We start from the raw sequence: 24773 nt of genomic DNA, 5'->3' as shown, positions 1-24773 counted from the left end.
TCAACATTGTCAGTCTGCTGCTGGGGGAGGTGACTGATGGCAAGGAAGGCACATTATTCATTCATTTGATAAGTATTTATTGGGTGTTGGCCAAGTACCAGGCACTGTGTTAGACACCCAGAAACAAAAGCAATCCAGAATCAATCTATGCCCTCACAGAACTCACAATCTAAGGTGGAAGAAAGACAAGTCAACAGGCAATGATAATGTCCATATACGTGCTAGGACAAGAGGAGCTAAAGGTAGTCAGAGAGTTAGGAAAATAATTTGTGTATCTGGGAGGGCTTCCTGGAGAAAATGACACACACTGATTCTAAAGGCCAAATAGGGATTGGCCAGGCAAAGACGAGGAGAAAAGAGTGCAATAAGCAGAAAGAACAAATCGTGCCCAAGTCCTGAAGAGTAGAAAAAGCTAAAAAGTAGTTCAACATACAGAAATAGAGAGTAGAAGGTGAATGTGTTGAGGAAAAAGATGGAAAGCAAACAGACACCAGATGGTGAAGAGCTTTACTGCCATGTTCAGGGGATCTGGACTTCATCGAGAGGGCAGTGGGGAGTATCTTCATGTGGGTTATTTTGGTTGCAATTAGCAGAACTCCAAGGCCAATCTGCTTAAGCAAAAAGGGGGATTTGGGCAGGACGTAGGGTAGCTCATAGAACCCAAGGCGGGAAATGCAGCTGTAACTCCCTCGGGTTGGACTGCAGATGGAAAGGCCTCAGGAACGGGCACCCCTGCTTCTCTCTGTGCATCTCTCTCTTTCTCTCTCTCGCTCTCTCTCTCTCTCTCCAGATCATGTCTCTCAGTCCTGATCCCAAATTCCTGGGAGAGAGAATCTAATTGCATCGGCAAGGCTGGCAGGGGTCCACCCCTATAAAAGGAGCATGGTCCTCAGTGAATAGTAAAGTGTTAAGGAAGGTTGTGTTAGGGAAATGAAGCAACCCTGCCAACATGAACAACAACACCTTTGTAGCACTATTTGAAGATATGAAGAGAGAAGAGAGAGAACACAACTTGTGGGTAAGCATTACAGATTTACATGCATATGCAGATAGTATGAAAGTGTGTACAAAGTCTGGACAGAATTTCACACAACTTTATATAGTAAGTTGGAAGATGACAATTACAATTTCTCTTGCCATTCTGGAGGTAAGGGCTTACAGATCCTTACAGAAGGCCAGAGCCCTCGCATTGTAAAATCAAAAGGCTGGCTTCTTATGTCTTATGTCTTTAAGAAAACATCCTAAGAGGACAGGGTGGTCGGGAGGCAATGGCTTCCCTCCTCTTCACTAAACAAAAAAAGCTTGATCATCTAACCGTTAGCGTCGACACCTCAAAATATATCTTACAGGATGCTATTGAAGAGTTTTAAACAGAAAGTGAAATGATAAAAGCAGGGCTTTAAACAAATCACTTTAGCTTTAATGTGAGATAGGACTAGGTCAGTGGTTCTCAATGTGTGACTCCTGGACCGACAGCATCAGCATCATCCGGGACCTTTTGTCTCACCCGGCCCAGACATCCTGAGTCAAAAACTACAAGGGTGGGCCCAGCAATTTGTGCTTTAACCAGCTCTCCAGGTGATTCTGAGGCCTTGTAAAATGTGATAACCAGTGGACTAGAGAGAGAACCAAGACAAGGGCTTCTTGCAGATATGAATGAGAAATCATTTAGGTAGGTTCCCTTTAATGGCCCCTAACCTCTCTTTTAGGAGCCCTCAATTTTCACCAGTGTTTTTTCAAGACTCACAGTCTTCACAACCCGGAAGTCTTAAGTCAAATAACAAGGAGAAGGTAATTTGGTAGTGTTGGTCAGTGATTAATTTCCTGACCCCTCCTAGACAGGGGGCACTCTCCTAGACTCTTGAGGATCTAGTACCTGAGGCACAGTGACACTAGTTGGCAGGGCCACATTTGAAACCCAGGTCTGGGTGAGGTTCAACCCCTAATGTTTCCCCAGTGGCCTCCTCTTGAGCTGGGTGGGACTAAAGAATGAGGTGTCTGTTGCCTGGGAACGGATGAGGGTGTTGCATAATCAAAGGCTGACTAAGTAGAAAGTAAAGTAGAAAACGTATGGGAAAAATGGGAGAAAGAGAAGAGCATAACTGTCTTCCTTGGGCTTGGCTTAAAAACGCCTGCCATTCCAGTACATTTATTCTGCCTACTTACAAGGTTCCCACTGATTTTGGTGGTTATCTCTTTCTCTCCTCTCTACTTTCCCTTCTTTTTGACTTCTTTGTCTTCTCGCCCCTTTTTCCTTCTTTGCATTTCTTTCGTCTGTCCATGGCCTCCAGTGCCTCACATGGATGTTACTTAGCATCACTGGTGGGGGGCCCTTTGGACCAAGAAGGTAATATTTAAGAGCGTGTTGAAAATAACCTGGCAGGTCAGGTGCAGTGGCTCACACCTGTAATCCCAGCACTTTGGGAGGCCAAGGCGGGCGGATTGCCTGAGGTCATGAGGTCCAGACCATCCTGGCCAACATGGTGAAACCCCATCTCTACTGAAAATACAAAAATTAGCCGGGTGTGGTGGCAGGCACCTGTAATCCCAGCTACTTGGGAGGCTGAGGCAGATTGCTTGAATCCAGGAGGCGGAGGTTGTGGTGAGCCAAGACCGCACCACTGCTCTCCAGCCTGGGTGACAGAGCAAGACTCTGTCTCAAAAAAAAAAAAGAAAGAAAGAAAAGAAAGAAAAAAGAAAATAATCTGGCATGGGGGTCTTACAAAGAAGAAAAACAAAGATATAAAAAGCAATTGGATGGATTCTCACAGCTCTACTCCACAAACCCATAGGCCCATTCATTCTAAGCTAATATTTTGCTTTTATGTGCTCAGTTGTATTGGATATAATTTTATCCCACCATATTTGGCTTATCACATTATTTTCAAAATCAAATTAAGTCTGACTCCAAACTGCCAGTTGCTGGGGTTGGGAGTGGAATTCAAATTCCTTAATTACAAGGGCTTCTTCCCTTTCTGCTCCAGCAGAGAGGGCTTGTGCAGTCTAGAAGATTCGGGGTGGTCAGCTACTCAGCATCCAAGTCCATGTTATCTCTGGAAGGTGGGCAACCCCACTGCTTCCTGGATGATGGGATATTGGCAGACGTGGGGAAGCCCTGTACCTCAATGTCCACCCCAAGGTGCATCACACCAGGTGCTGCCCTGAGGTGGTGCTCCTCAAAGCAGCTGCTAGGGCAAGGGATGTTTCCTTTACTGGAACCTATTTGGCCACTCCCACCTTCCCAGTTATAGAAGATCATTGTGTCTCCATCATTCTTTGGGCTGAACAAGCCCAATCCCGTGAAACAAGGGGAATTTGGGGAGTCTACTTTTCAAAGCTCGGAGAGAGTGTTGTCTTTGCAACCCACTGCCCTCTCTCCTGCAATCTTGAGATCCAGAGGTGGGAAAACATGAGCCTGTCTACCTTCTTAGAATAGTAAGAGGGAAAAAATGCAATGGGAAGAAACGTAAGTTAATGACTTAATAAATTAACAGGCTGTTTAATCCAAGGTAAAGTTTACCTTACTGCAGTAATGAGAGTTTTATCACTTTATTTTTAGAGGGGACATTTTCAAGGCTCTCATTTTCCTGATAAGTCTTAGAGTCATAGATCTAACCTTAGCCAGAGGCACCTCAGTAGTAGGTTTAGTCAGCATAAACCTACTCAAGCACTTTCTAACAAATTACCAAAATGTGGCTGCATTTTTCTTGATTGTTTAAGGCTACAAATAAAGATTAAAGGGCTTAGGTGTGTTCATAACACACTTCTCCTAAGGCAGTCATAATACCTTATACATTTTAAGGATTAATTTCATTTATGTGTAGGTTACACATTCAAAAAAGGCCTACTCTTTAACTTATGAGCCTTTCAGTTCATACTGTAATAAACACATCATATATTTTCCCATAAATTATGTCCACCAGACTCTAGAACAATTCCTGCCTGGCAGAGTGTCTGTGCTAGAGGGAGAAAAGCTTTTAAGTTGTAAAATCTCATCAATGGCTTTTCACACATAATGGAGCTGCGGAAGAGCCCCAGAAGCAATGGCCTTAGTCCAAAGTGGTGTTAGATGAGATTACATTATGCAGATGGGAGCCATTGATGATTCCATGCAATGTGTTACTGGCTGCCCATCCTGCAAAGTCTGTGATCTCAGAAAGCATCAATGTTGTATATGCAAAGGAAAGCCCTGTATGCAAAGGAAAGCCCTGCTGGGCCCAAACCCTATCCTCAACACACACTCAGAACTAGGTTAGATGCCTCCTGTATGCACTGCACTTCCTCCATCAAGCACCGATGCTCCTTGACTTACAATGGGGTTGTGCTTTGATAAGCCCATAGTAGGTCACCAATGCATGTAATACCCTGAAAAACCTTTCATAAAGTTGAAAAATCTTAAGTTAAATCATTGTAAATCAGGGACTGTCTCTATTTACCACATATTACTCTAAGAGCTTTTTTTATACAGTCTGTCTTCCCAGCAAGACCAAAAGTACCATGAAGATCCAATCAGTATTCATTAGATAATTGTTGGATGTATGGACAAATGAACAATAACAACAAAAGCCACTACAAAATAAAGCAAAATGTGGTAAATTCTATAAGAGAATAACAAACATGGAGTCTACAATAGGACTCCTGCTGGTCTTATGAAAGAACATTCAAGATAAGACCTGAAAAATAAGTGAATTTTTACAGGCAGAGGTTGGGAAAGGGCTTTCTAGGTGGACTAAGCCCAGATACCATGGGAAGCAAGTAGAGGATGAGGTCAGGAGGCAGTGAATGGCATGATGGGTTTAAGTGCTGGGGAGTCATGGAAATGCATCTGGAAGGTGGATTAGGACCCACCAGGAAATGCCAATCTGAGAAGCTTTTTTTCTTTGTCATTCACTAGAGGGCGGGGACTCCTGGGAGTTTTCTAAGCAGGAAATTTACATGATGAAGACAACAATCAGTGAGATAAACAAGATATTCTCCACAGGCAGTAGAGCTACATTCTGAAATATTTCCATTTACATTGGAGTCTGTTGAAATAGACTTAATTTGGGGTGAAATGTACAACATGTAATTCACATAGTTCTCTCCACTGAATTAATCTTAATACCTTGTAAGGCATGGAAAGATTTTTGCAATCAACCTTGAAAGAGTAGATGATTCCTGAACCTACTGCCTTGGGCATGAAGAGGTCATTGTTCTGGGACTTAGTTACTTAGTGCATTGGACACTGATGAAGAGAAATACAGCTCCGTGGTTGTAAGATTTGGTATAGCATGCACACAGCTTCTTGGGTAGTTTTATGTGTAGCAACTTGTAAGTAACACCTGGTGCCAACACCGGTGGGTTCTCTACAGATTGGTATGTGGGCCCTTTCTCAGACCATGAAAAAGGAAGAAGATTAACTTTCTAGCCCTTCTTCTGATATGTGGATGAGAAAGAAGGCAGAGACTGTCTGTGTTACAGATTTTCAATTGAGTAGACTCTACCCTCGCAATTCTCAGAAATAACGGGAAAACAATACAATGGAAAATTACACTAGAAGAATTACTTTGCAGGTATTTGGGGTAAATGCACAGATGCATGCATGTATTTACATGAACACACACACACATGCACACAAACAAACCTACTTTTCAGATATATACTGCATTCACCCACTAGTGGTTGTTAGCAATCTTCAAGTTCAGAAAAACCTGTAAGATTAGACTAGAGAAGCTGCAGTTTTACTTCTTCCCTTCAGTCATGCAAGTGGCAACCAGGTGGAGCTGGCAAGGCTTTGGGTTTACAGCCCTGAGTTCAGGTCTTAGTTCTGCCGCTTGATATCTGAACAATTGTTCAATTGTTAATTGAACAAATTAACTTGCCTCTCTGAAAAATGAAGACTAATGCCTTTTAGGGTTTTGTAAGGACCAAGTGAAAGAACCTGTATTAGGGTCCTTTGTAAACTAAAACATGTATTTTTAAAGACATAAATTTCTGCAGCTGCCCCAAAACTGTGTTGCCACAGGCCAGTTACCCTCTGTCATCCAATCACTCAATCCATCCATTTATTCATTCAGCAGACATTCTGTTGAACAGCAGTGAACAAAACAGACAAAAGTCCCTGCCCTCATGAATTTTATATTCTAATAGATGAATGAAGATGTTAACTGGAACCAGGACCTAAAAGATAGTAACATTCAAACAGATGAAAGGAAAAATGGTTTCAGATGTGAGAAATGATTCAAGCTAAGTGTACAAGACAATATGCATTCAGAAAGTAGAGACTTTATTGCAAGTATTGGCAAGCCCAGACGTTCCGTGGAAGAAACTGTGGAAAGGCCTTAAGGATTTTGGAATTTTTCCTAATGGCAGCAAAAACCTAGTGTGGTTTTTGAGCAAAGATTCAATGTGATCAAAGACTGTTTAAGAAAAATAGATAAGAATGCTTTGCGAAAGAAGTTGCTACAAAAGAAGAATTAAAATGACCTAGATGTCAGGATCAAGGAGAACAATGCATTCATCTTCAGATTAATGATATTTTTATTTCATTAAACTAAGGACTTTTTGCATAATTCTCTTAAAAACAGGATTTCACTCTAGTTGAATATCACAGTCCAATAAAATTAAGTTCAATATTAAAAGTTTTCATGCATAAGTGCTTTTTTATGTTATAATTCTTCTTCTTCATTAAAAAAAATAATAATAATTTTTCCTTATTAACAGGCATGAGGCAAGCTTACGATGATTGCTTGTTGATAAGGAAACTTGTTTTCCAGAAGCAATGTGGCTTGCCTGAGATCACTGAAAAGATGAGTGGCAAAATAAGGCATCTACAGTTTGATTTGGCCTACTACATAGTTGGCTTATTGTATGTGACATCATCTAATAATCACTGTTATTAGCCTAGGCAGGAGACCCAACCGACAGCAGAAATATTTGCAGTTATTCCTCTCAGATTCTAATTTTGTACTAAAAGTAACTCGGATAGTACCAGTTTTTTGTTCTGAGATAAGACCTTTCGCCCAGGAACTCTTGTGAGATCACTACAGCAGACGCATAAACCTGGGTGACCTAAAGGTAATCCTACAATTTGATCTGGTTTGCAAGTGGTTCTCTTTTCCCTGTGGCTAGTTCCAAGGGCTTTAGGGAAGGAACCCTTGGCAGATACTGAGATACTCTAATGTGATTTCTGATAAGAAAGTGAGAGTATCTATGAGAAGGCAAGATTATCTTAAGTAATCATATGAGAGAGCGGGTGGGGCACAAAGGGAGAAGCAGAGCAGGTGGCCGAGCAATAGGTTTCTGTGCAAAGGTTCCACTGAAGAGGTCTGGGCTCCCCACAGCTCTCCGTGACTTTGGTGTAGACTTTCCCTCATGGACGCCAGCAACTGTCCAGTCAGGAAGGAATAGAAGAGGCTTCTGTCTTGCTTTCTTCAAATGTTCTAGAATAAGTTCTTTTTAGATATTACAAATAATTTTTCACCTGAGGTTAGCTGTGGGGACACAGCATTCCCCTCTGACTGTTCTGGCATTTGCCAAATGTCTTCCTGCTCCCTTTAGACCTAAGAATGATACTTCTTGAGCTGCCTTAATTTAAACTTGTCTTTTTTTTTTTTTTTTTTTTTTTGAGACGGAGTCTCGCTCTGTCGCCCAGGGTGGAGTACAGTGGCCGGATCTCAGCTCACTGCAAGCTCCGCCTCCCGGGTTCACGTCATTCTCCTGCCTCAGCCTCCCGAGTAGCTGGGACTACAGGCGCCTGCCACCTCGCCCGGCTAGTTTTTTTTTTTTTTTTTTTTTTTGTATTTTTTAGTAGAGACGGGGTTTCACGATGTTAGCCAGGATGGTCTCGATCTCCTGACCTCGTGATCCGCCTGTCTCGGCCTCCCAAAGTGCTGGGATTACAGACTTGAGCCACCGCGCCCGGCCTAAACTTGTCTTCTTAAGGAAATCTGATTTTCTGCACTTCTAGGATCAAACTCAGAGAAGGGGGAAGGGAGATATTAATAAACCTTAACAACCAAAGAAAGAGGAAGAAAGGAAACCTAAGCGGCAAGCACTGAATAGTTCAAAGACGTTCAGAGGAAAGGCCAAGATTCGTTTCATTCGGGCCTTAAGTGGAGAGGCAGAAGATTCTTTGACTGTTACAAGAAAACAGACTACTTCACAAATAACTGGGAAAATATTGTAAGGAAACAAACCATAGTTTCCATATACTTAAAGAAGAGCTGCCAGAAAGATACAAATGCCTGCTTTTTCCTGGCTGAATATAGACATTACACTTTTTAATAATTTTGGCAATCACTCTGCAAAATTTAACTAGTTCACTCTCTCCAGCTTAATTTTCTGTACAAATTTAACAAATTTTTTACCTTTAGCCACACTTTGCCATTGCTCCTTGTTTTTTCAAAGTGCATGAACGCATGTGCCTGATTTCATTTTTTCCCCCTGTGGGACAAATTAGTGAGTGAATTCACCAATTTTGCTAATCTGGTTAGGTGCAGATAAAGCACATCTTATTTAAGGTACTTCCCTGAGCTTTGTAAGGGGGGGAAAAAAAAGACAAACTAAACAAGCAAACAAAAAACAAATGCCCCCCCCCCACCCTTTTTTTTTTTTTTTTTTGAGACGGAGTCTGGCTCTGTCGCCCAGGCTGGAATGCAGTGGCCGGATCTCAGCTCACTGCAAGCTCCGCCTCCCAGGTTTACGCCATTCTCCTGCCTCAGTCTCCCGAGTAGCTGGGACTACAGGCGCCCGCTACATTGCCTGGCTAGTTTTTTGTATTTTTTTTTTTTAGTAGAGACAGGGTTTCAACGTGTTAGCCAGGATGGTCTCGATCTCCTGACCTTGTGATCCGCCCATCTCGGCCTCCCAAAGTGCTGGGATTACAGGCTTGAGCCACCGCGCCCGGCCAACAAATGCCCCCTTAAAGAAAGGAGGGAAAATTGATTAGTGGGAAGTAAAATGTGACATTTTCCCTTGTCTTTTAAACCAATCATTTCATGGAAAATCCTACTGCATGTAATATGTGCACCCTGAAGTCTTTCAACAGGTTTGATCATTGTCTAATACTCGTGAAATAAGCTTCCAGATAAAGACTTGTTTACGCAACCCCAAAATATTTAGTTGGTCTGACAGGAGATTCAAAATCTGAGAGTGCCAGAGTCACATCAAAATTTAATCTCAATGCACACAGCTTGTCACCTCCTATTTCAGAGAACTAAGAACAAAGAAGAAATCTTTCGTTTTCTTTACCTCTAAGGGAGGAGATACATTTGGGAGTGAGGAAGTGATCTGGGGAAAAGAGGAGAGGTGAACACACAGTTACATCCAGGAATCAAACAATTCACTAATTTGAAAACAGACCACAATGGCATCTTCATTCCAAAATTTGCCTTTAAAAAATACTCTGAGACTCAAAATAGTAAATGCAGCCTTGAGTATCAGAGTTTAAAAGAATGAAAGGGTAAGAAGAAAATAGTCGGTGAGGAGGCAACCTTTGATGGGGAGAATGAAACCACAAAACTGTTTTAAGCACAGTGCTCTTCTTCTTAATGTAAACCACAAATTGCTTAAGCCTGTGATCAAATTCAACCCCTTGGTTCCCAGGAGAAGTTCCCTGTTGGCCCAGCCCTGAGTAGCAAAGATTGGCTGGGATGGGTATTTAAGCAAAGAGCAGAAAACTTCAGTTCTCTCTCCAGCCTGGATGAAATACGGTTCTCCCCATTCAGGTACACAAGGGTTAAAAAAGAATATGCTTTTTGCATACAGCTGGAAGCCATTAGCAACTCTGAGACCATCTCAGGAACCCAGTTAGAGGGTGGGTGGCCTGGCAGAGCTCCTGGATCCAAGAGTCTACGGATTACAGACTCTTAGGGTTGGGAGGGGTTTTATTCTACTTCTCACCCAATGTAGAAATCCTCTCTATAACTGTTCAGTCTCCACTTGCATACTTCTACCAACACCCCACTCACTGCTCCTGAGGCAGCTCATTCCTTCATGGACAATTTCAGTTCCTAGAAAGTTCTTCTTGGCAAAATTTGCCTCCATAGAAACTCTGTTCTTTAAGTTCTAGCTCACCCTCTGGCATCACAGCACACAACAATCCTACTTGTGAAGATAACTATCAGTTGCCTCCAATTCTTGCTTCCTCATGCCCAAATGACCCATTTCTACAAACCATCCCTTTCATTTGGTAGTTTCCAGACCATTCCCAAGCATGCTGCCTCTTTGTACTGTGCTCAAGTCTTAAAGTCCCTTCTGAAGAATGGGGGCCAGAACTGAATACATTCCCAGATCAAAAGGCACCAGTAAAGTGTCCTCTACGGGACCTTTTCCTTCAGGAGTTATTGAGGAAAAATCTTTGCAGGGAATATGCAGTCCTACCCCTTCTTGGATACAGTCAATAGAGCATCTACTCCACCTCATCCCCAGACAACCTTTCAGCTTCAGGAGACTTGCCTACTGGAGAGCGCGAGGCTGACAGTAGCAATAGCAAAGCCAAAACAGAGGGAGGAAACAATGAATGAGCTTCCCCTGGATGCTCAGCTGGGGAGTTCTCAGCTTTCCACCAGGCAGATAAGAAAAGATCTCTCCCATTATGACTTCAGATCTAAGCCTAGAGGAACCTCTAGGACCAAGACAAAATATCATGTTTTTGACGTATCTTCCCTGTCCAAAAGTCTTTCATTGCCTCCCACATCCTACAAAGAACATGAGCATGCAAGCCTTCTTAATTTGGTCCATTCCTACCAATCTACCATCCTCCCACCAGGCCCCATAATGGAGCTCCCACCCACAAAGCCAACTTTATCCAGGTCATTCCTAACTCTGATGCTCCCGCTGTATGCCCTTCCTGGAATACTTTTCCTTCCTTCTGTAAGATTGGATGAGAGTTTTTTCTGGGTTAGCTACAGAGCATCTGAAAAACCAGTACTCTCCTGCCTTGACTCAAGATAACATTTCTGGCCACTGGAGGTGGGTAGTCTTTCCTCAGAGATCTCTGCTTTGTTAATTGATTATTTCAATAAGCACAGGAATCAGCCTTTTGCTTTTGTTCTCAGCAGGTTAAAGGCAATGAATGGTCATTGTGGTTCTTTTGGTCTGGGAAATGTCCTAATTACATCTTTGCTTTCATTACAGGGAGGGGATGTAGAGTCAGCCCAGACTCTGGCTTTTAGAGATTAAGTAAGTCGAGAGTTAAGACCTAACAGAGTCACCCCATAGATAAACTAATAGCACAAGGTGTAATTTTGACCTCATTTTGTATTCCCAGCTGTGCCTCAGATCAACTGCGATGTCAAAGCCGGAAAGATCATCAATCCTGAGTTCATTGTGAAATGTCCAGCAGGATGCCAAGACCCCAAATTCCATGTTTATGGCACTGACGTGTATGCATCCTACTCCAGTGTGTGCGGTGCTGCCATCCACAGGTGAGTGGCTCTGAGCTACTTAATAACTAACTAGGAATCAGGGTGTTGGCAGGGAGCCCTCATGCAAGGTTGCCATATTTAGCAAGCAAAAATATACAAATATTTTTTAGCTCAAAATCTTCATTTAATCTTCATTTAAAAAGTATTTTTACTGGATATAGAAATCTAGCCAACAGTTATTTTTTATTCTTTCATTTAGCACTGTATTATCCTTCATTGTCTCCTTGCATAGTTTCAGATGACAAGTCTGTATTCATTTTTTAAGCTTTGTTCCTCTATACATAATGTGTCATTTTCCTTTGGTTACTTTTAAGATTTTCTCTTTATCATTTGTTCTGGAAAATGTGGTTGTAGTGTGCTCTTGTGGAGTTTTCTTTGTTATCCTGATTGAGAGTCATAGAGCTTATATATTTCATCAAATTTGGGGATTTTAAGCAATTGTCTCCAAATATTCTTGTTTGCCCTTGCCCTAGCCTCTCCTTCTGAAACTTTATGTCACACTACTTCAAAGTATCCCACAGGTCACCGAGACATTGCTCTTTTTCTAAACTTTTATTTTAGATTCCAGGTGTACGTGTGAAGGTTTGTTACAAAGGCATATTATATTATGCTGGGATTCGGAGTACAACTGAACCCATCACCCAGGAAGTAAGCATAGTACCAAATAGGTGGCTTTTCAGGCTTTGCCTCCCTCCCTCCCCCTTCTTGTATTCCCCAGTGTCTGTTGTTTCCATCTTTTCATCCATGAGTACCCCATGCTTAGCTCCCACTTATAAGTGAGAACATGCAATATTTGGTGTTCTGTCTCTGCATTAGTTCACTTAGGATAATGGCCTCCAGCTGCATTCATGTTGCTGCAAAGGACATAATTTTGTTCTTTTTCATGGCTGCATAGTATTCCATGGTGTATATGTACCACATTTTCTTTATCCAATCCACCACTGATAGGCACCTCAGTTGGTTCCATGTCTTTGCTATTGTGAATAGTGCTGCAACGAACATACTGGTGCATGTGTCTTTTTGGTAGAAGGATTTATTTTCCTTTTGGTATATACCTAGCAATGGGTATATATAGTCAGCAATGGGATTGCTGGGTCAAATGGTTGTTCATTAGTTCTTTGAGAAATCTCCAAACTGCTCTCCACATTGGCTGAACTAATTTACATTCCCACCAACAATGTATAAGCATTCCCTTTTCTCTGCAGCCCACCAATATATCTATTATTTCTTGGCTTTTTAACAAAAGCCATTCTGACTGGTGTAAGATGGTATCTCATTGTAGTTTTGATTTACATTTCTCTGATGATTAGTGATGATGAGTATTTTTTAATATGTTTGTTGGCTGCTTGTATGTTTTCTTTTGAGAAGTGTCTGTTCGTGTCCTTTGCCCACTTTTTAATGTGGTTGTTTTTAGCTTGTTCGATTGCTTAAGTCCCTTATAGATTCTGGATATTAGACCTTTGTTGGATGCATAGTTTGCAAATATTTTCTCTCTTTCTATAGGTTTTCTGTTTACCCCACTGATAAGTTCTTTTGCTGTGCAGAGCTCTTTAGTTTAATTAGATCCCGCTCATCAATTTTTGTTTTTGTTGCAATTGCTTTTGAGGACTTAGACACAAATTCTTTGCCAAGACCAATGTTGAGAACAGTATTTCCTAGGTTTTCTTCTAGGATTTTTATAGTTTGAAGTATTACATGTAAGTCTTTAATCCATCTTGAGTTAATTTTTGTATATGGTGATAGGGAGGGGTCCAGTCTCATTCTTTTGCATATGGACAGCCAGTTATCCCCAACACCATTTATTGACTAGGGAATCCTTTCCCTATTGCTTATTTGTGTCAACTTTGAGGACAATCAGATAGTTGCAGGTGTATGGCTTTATTCCTGAGTTATCTATTCTTTTCCATTGTCTATGTGTCTGGTTTTTGTACTGATACCACACTGTTTTAGTTGCTGTAGCCTTGTAGTATTAAGTCTGATAATGGGATACCTCCAGCTTTTTTCTTTTTGCTTAGAATTGTTTTGGCTCTTCAGGCTATTTTTGGGTTCCATATGAATTTTAGAATAGTTTTTTCTAATTCTGTCAAAAAGTACATTGGTAGTTTGATAAAAATAGTGTTGAATCTGTACATTGCTTTGGGCAGTATAGTCATTTTAGCAATATTGATTCTTCCACTCTATGAGCATGGGCTATTTTTCCATTTGTTCATGTCATCTCTGACTTCTTCCGGGAGCATTTCATACTTCTCCTTGTAGAGGTCGTTCACCTTCTTTAGTTACATGTATTCCTAAGCATTTTCTTCTTCTTGTGGCTACTGTAAATGGGATTGTGTTCTGATTTGGCTCTCAGCTTGAATATTATTGTATACAGAAATGCTACTGATTTTTGTACATTGGTTTTGTATCCTGAAACTTTACTGAAATCGTTTATCAGCTTAAGGAGCCTTTTGATGGAGTCTTTAGGGTTTTCTAGGTATAGAGTCATATCGTCAGTGAAGAGAGATAGTTTGACTTCTTGTTTTCCTATTTAAATGCCTTTTATTTATTTCTCTTGCCTGGTTGCTTTGGCTAGGACTTCTAGTACTATCTGAAATAGGAGTAGTGAGGGTGAGCATCCTTGTCTTGTTCCAGTTCTCCAAGGGAGTGCTTCCAGCTTTTGCCCATTCAATATGATGTTGGATGTGGATTTGTCATAGATGGCTCTAATTATTTTGAGGTTCCATTCCTATAATGCCCAGCCAGTTGGGAGTTTTTATCATGAAAGGATATTGGATCTCATCAAAAGCTTTTCCTGTGTCTATTGAGATGATCATATGTTTTTTGTTTTTAATTCTGTTTATATGGTAAATCATTTTTATTGATTTGCATATGTTGAACTAACCTTGCATCCCAGGAATAAAGCCTACTTGATTGCAGTGAATTAGCTTTTTGATGTGCTGCTGGATTTGGTTTGCTAGTATTCTGTTGAGGATTTTTTGCATCTATGTTCTTCAGAGATATTGGTCTGCAGTTTTATTTTTTTCACATGTCTCAACTGGGTTGTGGTGTCAGGGTGATGTTGGCTTCTTAAAATGAATTAGGGAGGATTTCTTACTCCTTGATATTTTGGAATAGTTTCAGTAGCATTGGTACCAGCTCTTTGTACTTCTGGTAGCATTTGGCTGTGAATCTATCTGGTCCAGGGCTTTTTCTGGATACTAGGTTTTTTATCATTAATTCAATTTCAGAACTTGTTAGTGGGCTGTTCAGGGTTTTAATTTCTTCCTAGTTCTGCTCTAATTTTAGTTATTTCTTTTCTCCTGGGTTAGTGTGTTCTTATTTTTCTATTTCCTCTAAGATGTGATATTAGATTGTTAATATAAGGTATTTAGAACTTCTTGATGTAGGCCTTTTGTACTATACATTTTCCACTCAACAATGTTTTCACTGCATCCCAGAGGTTTTGGTATGTATGTCTATATTTTCATTAATTTCAGTAATATTTTTATTTCTGCTTTAATCTCATTGTTTGCCCAAAAGTCATTCAGGAGTAGGTTGTTTAATTTCCATGTAATTGTGTGGCTTTGAGAGATCTTTTTGGTATTGATTTTATTTTTATTGCACTGTGTTCCAAGAGTATGATTGGTATAATTTCAAATTTTTTTAATTTATTGAGACTTGCTTTATAGCTAAACATGTGGTCAATCATAGAGTATATTGCACATGCAGATGAGAAGAATGTATATCTGTAGTTGTTGGGTGCAGTATTCTGTAGATGTCTATTAGAGCCAATTGATCAAGTGTTGAGTTTAAGTCCAGAATTTCTTTGTCAGTTTTCTGCCTCAATGATCTAACTCTGTCAGTGGGGTGTTGAAGTCCCCTACTATTATTGTGTGGCTGTCTAAGTCTTTCCATGGGTCTAGAAGTACTTGTTTTATGAATCTGGGTGCTCCAATATTGGGTGTGTATATATTTAGGATAGTTTTCTTGTTGAATTGAACTTCTCTATCATTATGTAATACCCTTCTTTGTCTGTTTACTGTTGTTGGTTTAGCATTTGATATAAGAATAGTGACCTCTGTAGATCTTTCTTCATCCTTTTACTTTGAGCCTCTGGGTATTATTATGTGTGAGATGGTCTTTCGAAGACAGCAGATGGTGGGATCTTGTTTCTTAATCCAACTTGCCACACTGTGCCTTTTAAGTGGGGCATTTAGACCATTTACATTCAAGGTTAATATTGATATATGAGGTTTTGACTGGTCATAATGTTGTCAGCTGGTTGTTTTGTAGACTTGATTGTGTAGTTGCTTTATAGGGTCTCTGGGCTATGAACTTAGGTGTGTTTTTGCGGTAGCAGGTATCATTCTTTCATTTCCATGTTTAGAACTCCCTTAAGGACCTCTTGCAAGGCTCGTCTAGTGGCAATGAATTCCCTTAGCATTTGCTTATCTGAAAAGTATTTTATTTCTCCTTTGCTTATGAAGCTTAGTTTGGCAGAATATGAAATTTTTTGTTGGAATTTCTTTTCTTTAAGGATGCTGAGAATAGGCTCCCAATCTCTTCTGGCTTGTAAACCTTGTGCTGAGAAGTCCACTGTTAGCCTGATGGTGCTCCTTTGTAGGTGATCTGACCCTTTGATTACCTTTTTTTGGTTCCAAGATGGCCAAATAGGAACAGCTCCAGTCTACAGCTCCCAGCGTGAGCAATGCAGAAGATGGGTGATTTCTGCATTTCCAACTGAGGTACAAGATTCATCTCACTGGGGCTTGTTGGACAGTGGGTGGACAGTGAGTGCAGCCCACCAAGAGTGTGCCAAAGCAGGGTGAAGCATTGCCTCACCCAGGAAGCATAAGGGTCAGGAAATTCCCTTTCCTAGCCAAGAGAAACTGTGACAGAGGGCAGCTGGAAAATGGGGTCACTCCCACTCTAATACTGCATTTTTCCAATGGTCTTAGCAAATGGCACACCAGGAGATTATATCCCACACCTGGCTCAGAGGGTCCCATCCCCACAGAGCCTTGCTCATTGCTAGCACAACAATCTGAGATCGAACTGCAAGGTGGCAGCGAGGCTGGGGGAGGGGTACCCGCCATTGCTGAGGCTTGAGTAGGTAAACAAAGCAGCCAGGAAGCTCTAACTGGGTGGAGCCCAACGCAGCTCAAGGAGGCCTGCCTAACTCTGTAGACTCCACCTCTGGGGGCAGGGGATAGCCTAATGAAAGGCAGCAGAAACCTCTGCAGACTTAAATGTCCCTGTCTGACAGCTTTGAAGAGAGTAGTGGTTCTCCCAGCATGGAGTTTTAGATCTGAGAACAGACAGACTGCCTCCTCAAATGGGTCCCTGACCCCCAAGTAGCCTAACTGGGAGGCACCCCCCAGTAGGGGCAGACTGACACCTCACATGGCCAGGTACCCCTCTGAGATGAGGCTTCCAGAGGAACGATCAGGCAGCAACATTTGCCATTCAGCAATATTCGCTGTTCTGCAGCCTCCACTGCTGATACCCAGGCAAACAGGGTCTGGAGTGGACCTCCAGCAAACTCCAACAGACCTGCAGCTGAGAGTCCTGACTGTTAGGAGGAAATCTAACAAACAGAAAGGACATCCACACCAAAACCCCATCTATACATCACCATCATCAAAGACCAAAGGTAGATAAAACCACAAAGATGGAGAAAAAACAGAGCAGAAGAGCTGAAAATTCTAAAAATCAGAGCGCCTCTCCCTCTCCAAAGGAACGCAGCTCCTCACCAGCAACGGAACAAAGCTAGATGGAGAATAACTTTGATGAATTGAAAGAAGGAGGCTTCAGATGATCAAACTTCTCCGAGCTAAAGGAGGAAGTTCAAACCCATTGCAAAGAAGCTAAACACTTTGAAAAAAGATTAGACGAATGGCTAACTAGAATAACCAGTGTAGAGAAGTCCTTAAATGACCTGATGGAGCTGAAAACCATGGCACAAGAACTACGTGACAAAAGCACAAACTTCAGTAGCTGATTCGATCAACTGGAAGAAAGGTTATCAGTGATTGAAGATCAAATGAATGAAATGAAGCCAGAAGAGAAGTTTAGAGAAAAAAGAGTAAAAAGAAATGAACAAAGCCTCCAAGAAATATGGGAACATGTGAAAAGACCAAATCTATGTCTGATTGGTGTACCTGAAAGTGACAGGGAGAATGGAACCAAGTTGGAAAACACTCTGCAGGATATTATCCAGGAGAACTTCCCCAACCTAGCAAGGCAGACCACATTCAAATTCATGAAATACAGAGAACTCCACAAAGATACTCCTCGAGAAAAACAACTCTAAGACACATAATTGTCAGATTCACCAAAGTTGAAATGAAGGAAAAAATGTTAAGGGCAGCCAGAGAGAAAGGTCGGATTACCCATAAGGGAAGCCCATCAGACTAACAATGGATCTCTTGATAGACACTCTACAAGCCAGAAGAGAATAGGGGCCAAAGAATTTTCAACCCAGAATTTCATATCCTGCCAAACTAAGTGTCATAAGTGAAGGAGAAATAAAATCATTTACAGACAAGCAAATGCTGAGAGATTTTGTCACCACCAGGCCTGCCATACAAAAGCTCCTGAAGGAAGCACTGAACATGGAAAGGAACAATGGGTACCAGCTATTGCAAAAGCATGCCAAATTGTAAAGATCATCAATGCTAGGAAGAAACTGCATCAACTAACGAGCAAAATAACCAGCTAACATCATAATGTCAGGATCAAGTTCACACATAACAATATTAACCTTAAATGTAAATGGGCTAAATGCTCCAATTAAGAGACACAGGCTGGCATATTGGATAAAGAGTCAGGACTCATCAGTATGCTGTATTCAGGAGACACATCTCACGTGCAGAGACACACATAGGCTCAAAATAAAGGGATGGAGGAAGATCTACCAAGCAAGTGGACACCAAAAAAAAAGCAGGAGTTGCAATCCTAGTTTCTGATAAAACAGACTTTAAACCATCAAAGATCAAAAGAGACAAAGAAGGCCATTACATAATGGTAAAGGGATCAATTCAACAAGAAGAGCTAACTAGCCTAAATATATATGCACCCAATACAGGAGCACCCAGATTCATAAAGCAAGTCCTTAGAGACCTACAAAGAGACTTAGACTCCCACACAATAATAATAGGAGACTTTAACACCCCACTGTCAACATTAGAGAGATCAACGAGACGGAAAGTTAACAAGGATATCCAGGTATTTAACTCAGTTCTGCACCAAGCGGACCTAATAGACATTTACAGAACTCTCCACCCCAAATCAACAGAATATACATTCTTCTCAGCACCACATCGCACTTATTCCAAAATTGACCACATAGTTGAAAGTAAAGCACTCCTCAGCAAATGTGAAAGAACAGAAATTATAACAAACCATCTCTCAGACCACAGTGCAATCAAACTAGAACTCAGGATTAAGAAACTCACCCCAAACCACTCAACTACATGGAAACTGAACAACCTGCTCCTGAATGACTGCTGGGTACATAACAAAATAAAGGCAGAAATAAAGACATTCTTTGAAACCAATGAGAACAAAGACACAACATACCAAATCTCTGGGACACATTTAAAACAGTGGTAGAGGGAAATTTATAGCACTAAATGCCCACAAGAGAAAGCAGGAAAGATCTAAAATTGACACCCTGACATCACAATTAAAAGAGCTAGAGAAGCAAGAGCAAACACTTTCAAAAACTAGCAGAAGGCAAGAAATAACTAAGATCAGAGCAGAACTGAAGGAGATAGAGACACAAAAAACCCTTCAAAACATCAATGAATCCAGGAGCTGGTTTTTTGAAAAGATCAACAAAATTGATAGACTGCTAGCAAGACTAATAAAGAAGAAAAGAGAGAAGAATCAAATAGACTCAATAAAAAATGATAAAGGAGATATCACCACCAATCCCACAGAAATACAAACTACCATCACAGAATACTATAAACACCTCTACGCAAATAAACTAGAAAACCTAGAACAAATGGATAAATTCCTGGACACATACACCCTCTCAAGACTAAACCAGGAAGAAGTTGAATCCCTGAATAGACCAGTAACAGGCTCTGAAATTGAGGCAATAGTTAATAGCATACCAACCAAAAAAAGTCCAGGACCAGATGGATTCACAGGCGAATTCTAACAGAGGTACAAGGAGGAGCTGGTACCATTCCTCTGAAACTATTCCAATCAATAGAAAAAGAGGTAATCCTCCCTCACTCATTTTATGAGGCCAGCATCATCCTGATATCAAAGCCTGGCAGAGACACACACACACAAAAAATAATTTTAGACCAATATCCCTGATGAACATCAATGCAAAAATCCTTAATAAAATACTGACAAACCGAATCCAGCAGCATATCAAAAAGCTAATCCACCATGATCAAGTGGGCTTGATCCCTGGGATGCAAGGCTGGTTCAACATACACAAATCAACAAACGTAATCCAGCATATAAACAGAACCAAAGACAAAAACCACATGATTATCTCAAAAGATGCAGAAAAGGCCTTTGACAAAATTCAACAGCCATTCATAATAAAAACTCTCAATAAATTAGGTATTGATGGGACATATCTCAAAATGATAAGAGCTATTTAGGACAAACCCACAGCCAATATCATACTGAATGGGCTAAAACTGGAAGCATTCCATTTGAAAACTGGCAGAAGACAGGGATTCCCTCTCTCACCACTCCTATTCAACATAGTGTTGGAAGTTCTGGTCAGGGCAATCAGGCAGGAGAAAGAAATAAAGGGTATTCAATTAGGAAAAGAGGAAGTCAAATTGTCCCTGTTTGCAGATGACATGATTGTATATTTAGAAAATCCTGTTGTCTCAGCCCCAAATCTCCTTAAGCTAATAAGCAACTTCAGCAAAGTCTCAGGATACAAAATCAATGTGCAAAAATCACAAGCATTCTTATACACCAATAACAGACAAACAGAGAATCAAATCATGAGTGAACTCCCATTCACAACTGCTTCAAAGAGAATAAAATACCTAGGAATCCAACTTACAAGGGATGTGAAGGACCTCTTCAAGGAGAACTACAAACCACTGCTCAATGAAATAAAAGAGGACACAAACAAATGGAAGAACATTCCATGCTCATGGATAGGAAGAATCAATATCATGAAAAATGGCCATACTGCCCAAGGTAATTTATAGATTCAATGCCATCCCCATCAAGCTACCAATGACTTTCTTCACAGAATTGGAAAAAACTACCTTAAAGTTCATATGGAACCCAAAAAGAGCCCACATTGCCAAGTCAATCCTAAGTCAAAAGAACAAAGCTGGAGGCATCACGTGACCTGACTTCAAACTATACTACAAGGCTACAGTAACCAAAACAGCATGGTACTGGTACCAAAACAGAGATATAGACCAATGGAACAGAACAGAGCCCTCAGAAATAATATCACACATCTATAACCATCTGATCTTTGACAAAAACAAGAAATGAGGAAAGGATTCCTATTTAATAAATGGTACTGGGAAAACTGGCTAGCCATATATAGAAAGCTGAAACTGGATCCCTTTCTTACACCTTACACAAAAATGAATTCAAGATGGATTAAAGACTTAAATATTAGACCTAAAGCCATAAAAACCCTAGAAGAAAACCTAGGCAATACCATTCAGGACATAGGCATGGGCAAGGACTTCATGTCTAAAACACCAAAAGCAATGGCAACAAAAGCCAAAATTGACAAATGGGATCTAATTAAACTAAAGAGCTTCTGCACAGCAAAAGAAACTACCATTGGAGTGAACAGGCAACCTACAGAATGAGAGAAAATTCTTGCAATATACTCATCTGACAAAGAGCTAATATCCAGAATCTACAAAGAACTCAAACAAATTTACAAGAAAAAAACAACCCCATCAAAAGTGGGCAAAGGATATGAACAGACACTTCTCAAAAGAACACATTTATGCAGCCAACAGACACATGAAAAAATGCTCATCACTGGCCATCAGAGAAATGCAAATCAAAACCACAATGAGATACCATCTCACACCAGTTAGAATGACGATCATTAAAAAGTCAGGAAACAAGTGCTAGAGAGGATGTGGAGAAATAGGAACACTTTTACACTGTTGGTGGGACTGTAAACTAGTTCAACTATTGTGGAAGACAGTGTGGCAATTCCTCAAGGATCTAGAAGTAGAAATACCATTTGACCCAGCCATCCCATTACTGGGTATATACCCAAAGGATTATAAATCATGCTGCTATAAAGACACATGTACATGTATGTTTATTGCAGCACTATTCACAGTAGCAAAGACTTGGAACCAACCCAAATGTCCATCAATGATAGACTGGATTAAGCAAATGTGGCATATATACACCAGGGGATACTATGCAGCCATAAAAAAGGATGAGTTCGTGTCCTTTGTAAGGACATGGATGAAGCTGGAAACCATCATTTTTCAGCAAACTATCTAAAGGACAAAAAACCAAACACTACATGTTCTCATTCACAGATGGGAATTGAACAATGAGAACACTTGGACACAGGAAGGGGAACATCACACACCGGGGCCTGTCGTGGGGTGGGGTGAGGGGGAAGGGAAAGTATTAAGAGATATACCTAATATAAATGACGAGTGAATGGGTGCAGCACACCAATATGGCACATGTATACGTATGTAACAAACTTGCACATTGTGCACATGTACCCTAGAACTTAAAGTATAATAAAAATAAAAATAAAAGACTTTTTTCTTTCACTTTGACCTTGGAGAATCAGATGACTATCTATCTTGAGAATGGTCATCTTATATAGTATCTCACTCACAGAGATTTGCTGAATTTCTTGAATTTGCATGTTGACCTCTCCAGTGAGATTGGGGGAATTTTCGTGAAATATATATCCTCAAATATCTTTTCTAAGTTGCTTACTGTCTCTCCTTCTCTCTCAGGAAGGTCAAGGAGTCATAGCCTCATTTGGTTGGTCACTTTACAAAATTCCTTATTTCTCAGAGGTTTTCTTCATTTCTTCAATTCTTTTTTATTTATTTTTGTCTGACTGCATTGATTCAAAGAACTGGTCTTCAAGCTTGGAGATTCTTTCCTCAGCTTGGTCTATTCTGTTGTTAATGCTTCCCAATGTATCATGAAATTGCTGGAGTAAATTTTTCAATCTCAGAAGTTCAGTTTGGTTCTTTCTTAAAATGGCTACATAGTCTTTCAAGTCTTGGATCGTTTTATTGGCTTCCTTGGGTTGGATTTCAACTTTCTTCTGAATCTTGCTGAGCTTCTTTGCCCCACAGCTTCTTCACTCACATCTTCCTCAGGTCCTGTTTAGGACTAAGAGCTAGTCCTGGCACTCAGCAACTTCATGCAAGGTTGCTGGCTTCCTCCTTTTTTCATCTCTGCGTCTGCATTGCCTCTCTGTTGACTTTCAGTGTTTTCTCTCAAAACATCTGTTCAAAGTGTGATGGTTTACTTGATATTTGGTTTTTCTGTGAGAGAAGCACTTCCCAGCTGTGTAGTCAGTCATCTTGTCCCCCTCCCTGAAAAATGTACAAACTTAACTGAGCATCCTGTGTTTTCTCCGTCGACCTTGCTGTGGAGGGATGACCTGGAAGTCATGCATGGTCCTGCATCTTTCATCATAGCACTCCATAAAAAAGGACAACTGACTTCTCTTTATGCTTTGATGGGGATAGGAAGAGAATTTTACTCTTTCATGTTCATGACAAGGAATCTGAAGTTCTTGATGATATAAACTCATTTTTTCCACCTGTATGTGCTGAGCAAGGAAATTATGGAGATGTTACCAAGGAAGGCCCAAAAGTTTGGAGGAAGAAATATCACAGCTGTGATGATGGATTGGAGAAAAATGAGGATGGAGAAAGTGGAGAAGGGTGACAGGTATTACCACTTGGTCAGCTGTTGGTCTGGGATCTAGCACAGAAGACAGGAGTCATGGCATGCTTTGGACTAAGTCACTACCTAAATGAAGATACCGTAACAGAATCCTCATACCACTGTTGCTTAAGTTTATAGTCAAAACGTAGATAAATGCATGCTTACTTAATATCTTTGGAATTAAGACTAGCATGTATGTGCCAAGCACTTTACCTTCTTTTTATTATTTAATCCTGACAATAATTCCTCTATGCAGTTTCTACTACTCATACGCACATCTTAAAGAAGAAGGTAGGTTGAATCACTTTTCTAAAGCCATGCTATTAAAAAGTATCATAGTGGGGACTCAAACCCAAGTCCAGCTGACTGCAGCACCTGTACTCCTAACTGTTGCCCAGGACAGCTTTGAGATGTGACTCAGGAGTCAGCACTTGCCTACTGGATGCTGGATAAAGTTTCTGAATTATTCAGACTTCTGGTATCTTTTTCCTTTTCTTATTTGCACATAAGTGGGTTGATTGTTCAGTTGTACCTCTGCGAGGGAGTGAAAATATATAAAATTCATTCTATTTCAAGGTTTCTAGTTAGTAGACTCTGAAATTTGAAGGAGCAGTAAGACAAAAACTATGCACAAAATAAAGTTTAAGAAGTCACTAGTAGATTTCACTGGCTATACTAATCTTTTCCCCATTACTGCAGAGAGGCGAGGAGCAAACTGGTTTTTCAATGGGAATGGGACTACAAAAGCTCTATTAAGGATAAGTAGTAAAACATTAAAGAAAAACGACACCAAAAGCTGTTCCATAACTCCAGACTATGGAATAAAAATCACTGAATATGAAAAATCACTATTTCATAACTTCAGACTATGAAATAAAAATATTTTGCTTTCACCCTGAAATCAATTTCATACTAAAAGGGAAAAGTTATACAAATCTACACACACAAGTGTTTGCACACCCATGCATGCCTCCCACACATACTTCCAGCTCACAGCACCATCAGCCCTCTCCAGTCTGTGTCTTTGTACACACTCCAGTGTCTGTGTAGAAAGTGACATCGGCTGCAAAGGGTGAGCCTGTCTTAAGGTTGCCTGTGTATTTTCAATTTTGATCCTAGATGATTTGTTCTTGCTTCCTCTGGCGCTTGCTGGGTCTCTCTTGCACTTCCATATTTCCGAGGCAGCATAGAGCCACAAGAGTAAATTTGACCTCACCAAAGATGACATTAAAATAACATGTATTTTAATGTTATTTAAATTAAATAACATTAATTTAATTTAAATTAATGGGTGTGGTGGCTCACGCCTGTAATCCCAGCACTTTGGGAGGCCAAGATGGGCAGATCATGAGGTCAAGAATTCAGGACCAGCCTGGCCAACATGGTCAAACCCCATCTCTACTAAAAATACAAAAATTAGCTGGGCATGGTGGTGCACGCATGTAATCCCAGCTACTTGGGAGGCTGAGG

At 40.6% G+C, this 24773-nt stretch overlaps 1 protein-coding gene across 3 annotated transcripts in view; it reads left to right on the top strand.

Moving 5' to 3' along the window:
* Window positions 1-24773, top strand: part of VIT (vitrin) — a 127156-nt gene that overhangs the window by 37332 nt on the left and 65051 nt on the right. For 2 of the 3 annotated variants that reach the window (XM_033176049.1, XM_033176048.1), the window contains exon 4: window positions 11252-11408. In XM_033176049.1, coding sequence (XP_033031940.1) covers window positions 11252-11408 — 157 coding nt within the window. Of the gene's footprint in view, window positions 1-11251; window positions 11409-24773 lie in introns of those variants that run through there. The other variant, XM_033176050.1, reaches the window with a different exon arrangement.

Source organism: Trachypithecus francoisi, unplaced genomic scaffold, assembly GCF_009764315.1.
Source record: "Trachypithecus francoisi isolate TF-2019V2 unplaced genomic scaffold, Tfra_2.0 Lachesis_group17, whole genome shotgun sequence".
Lineage (NCBI taxonomy): Eukaryota > Metazoa > Chordata > Mammalia > Primates > Cercopithecidae > Trachypithecus > Trachypithecus francoisi.
This window is presented reverse-complemented; position numbering and strand designations above follow the sequence as displayed.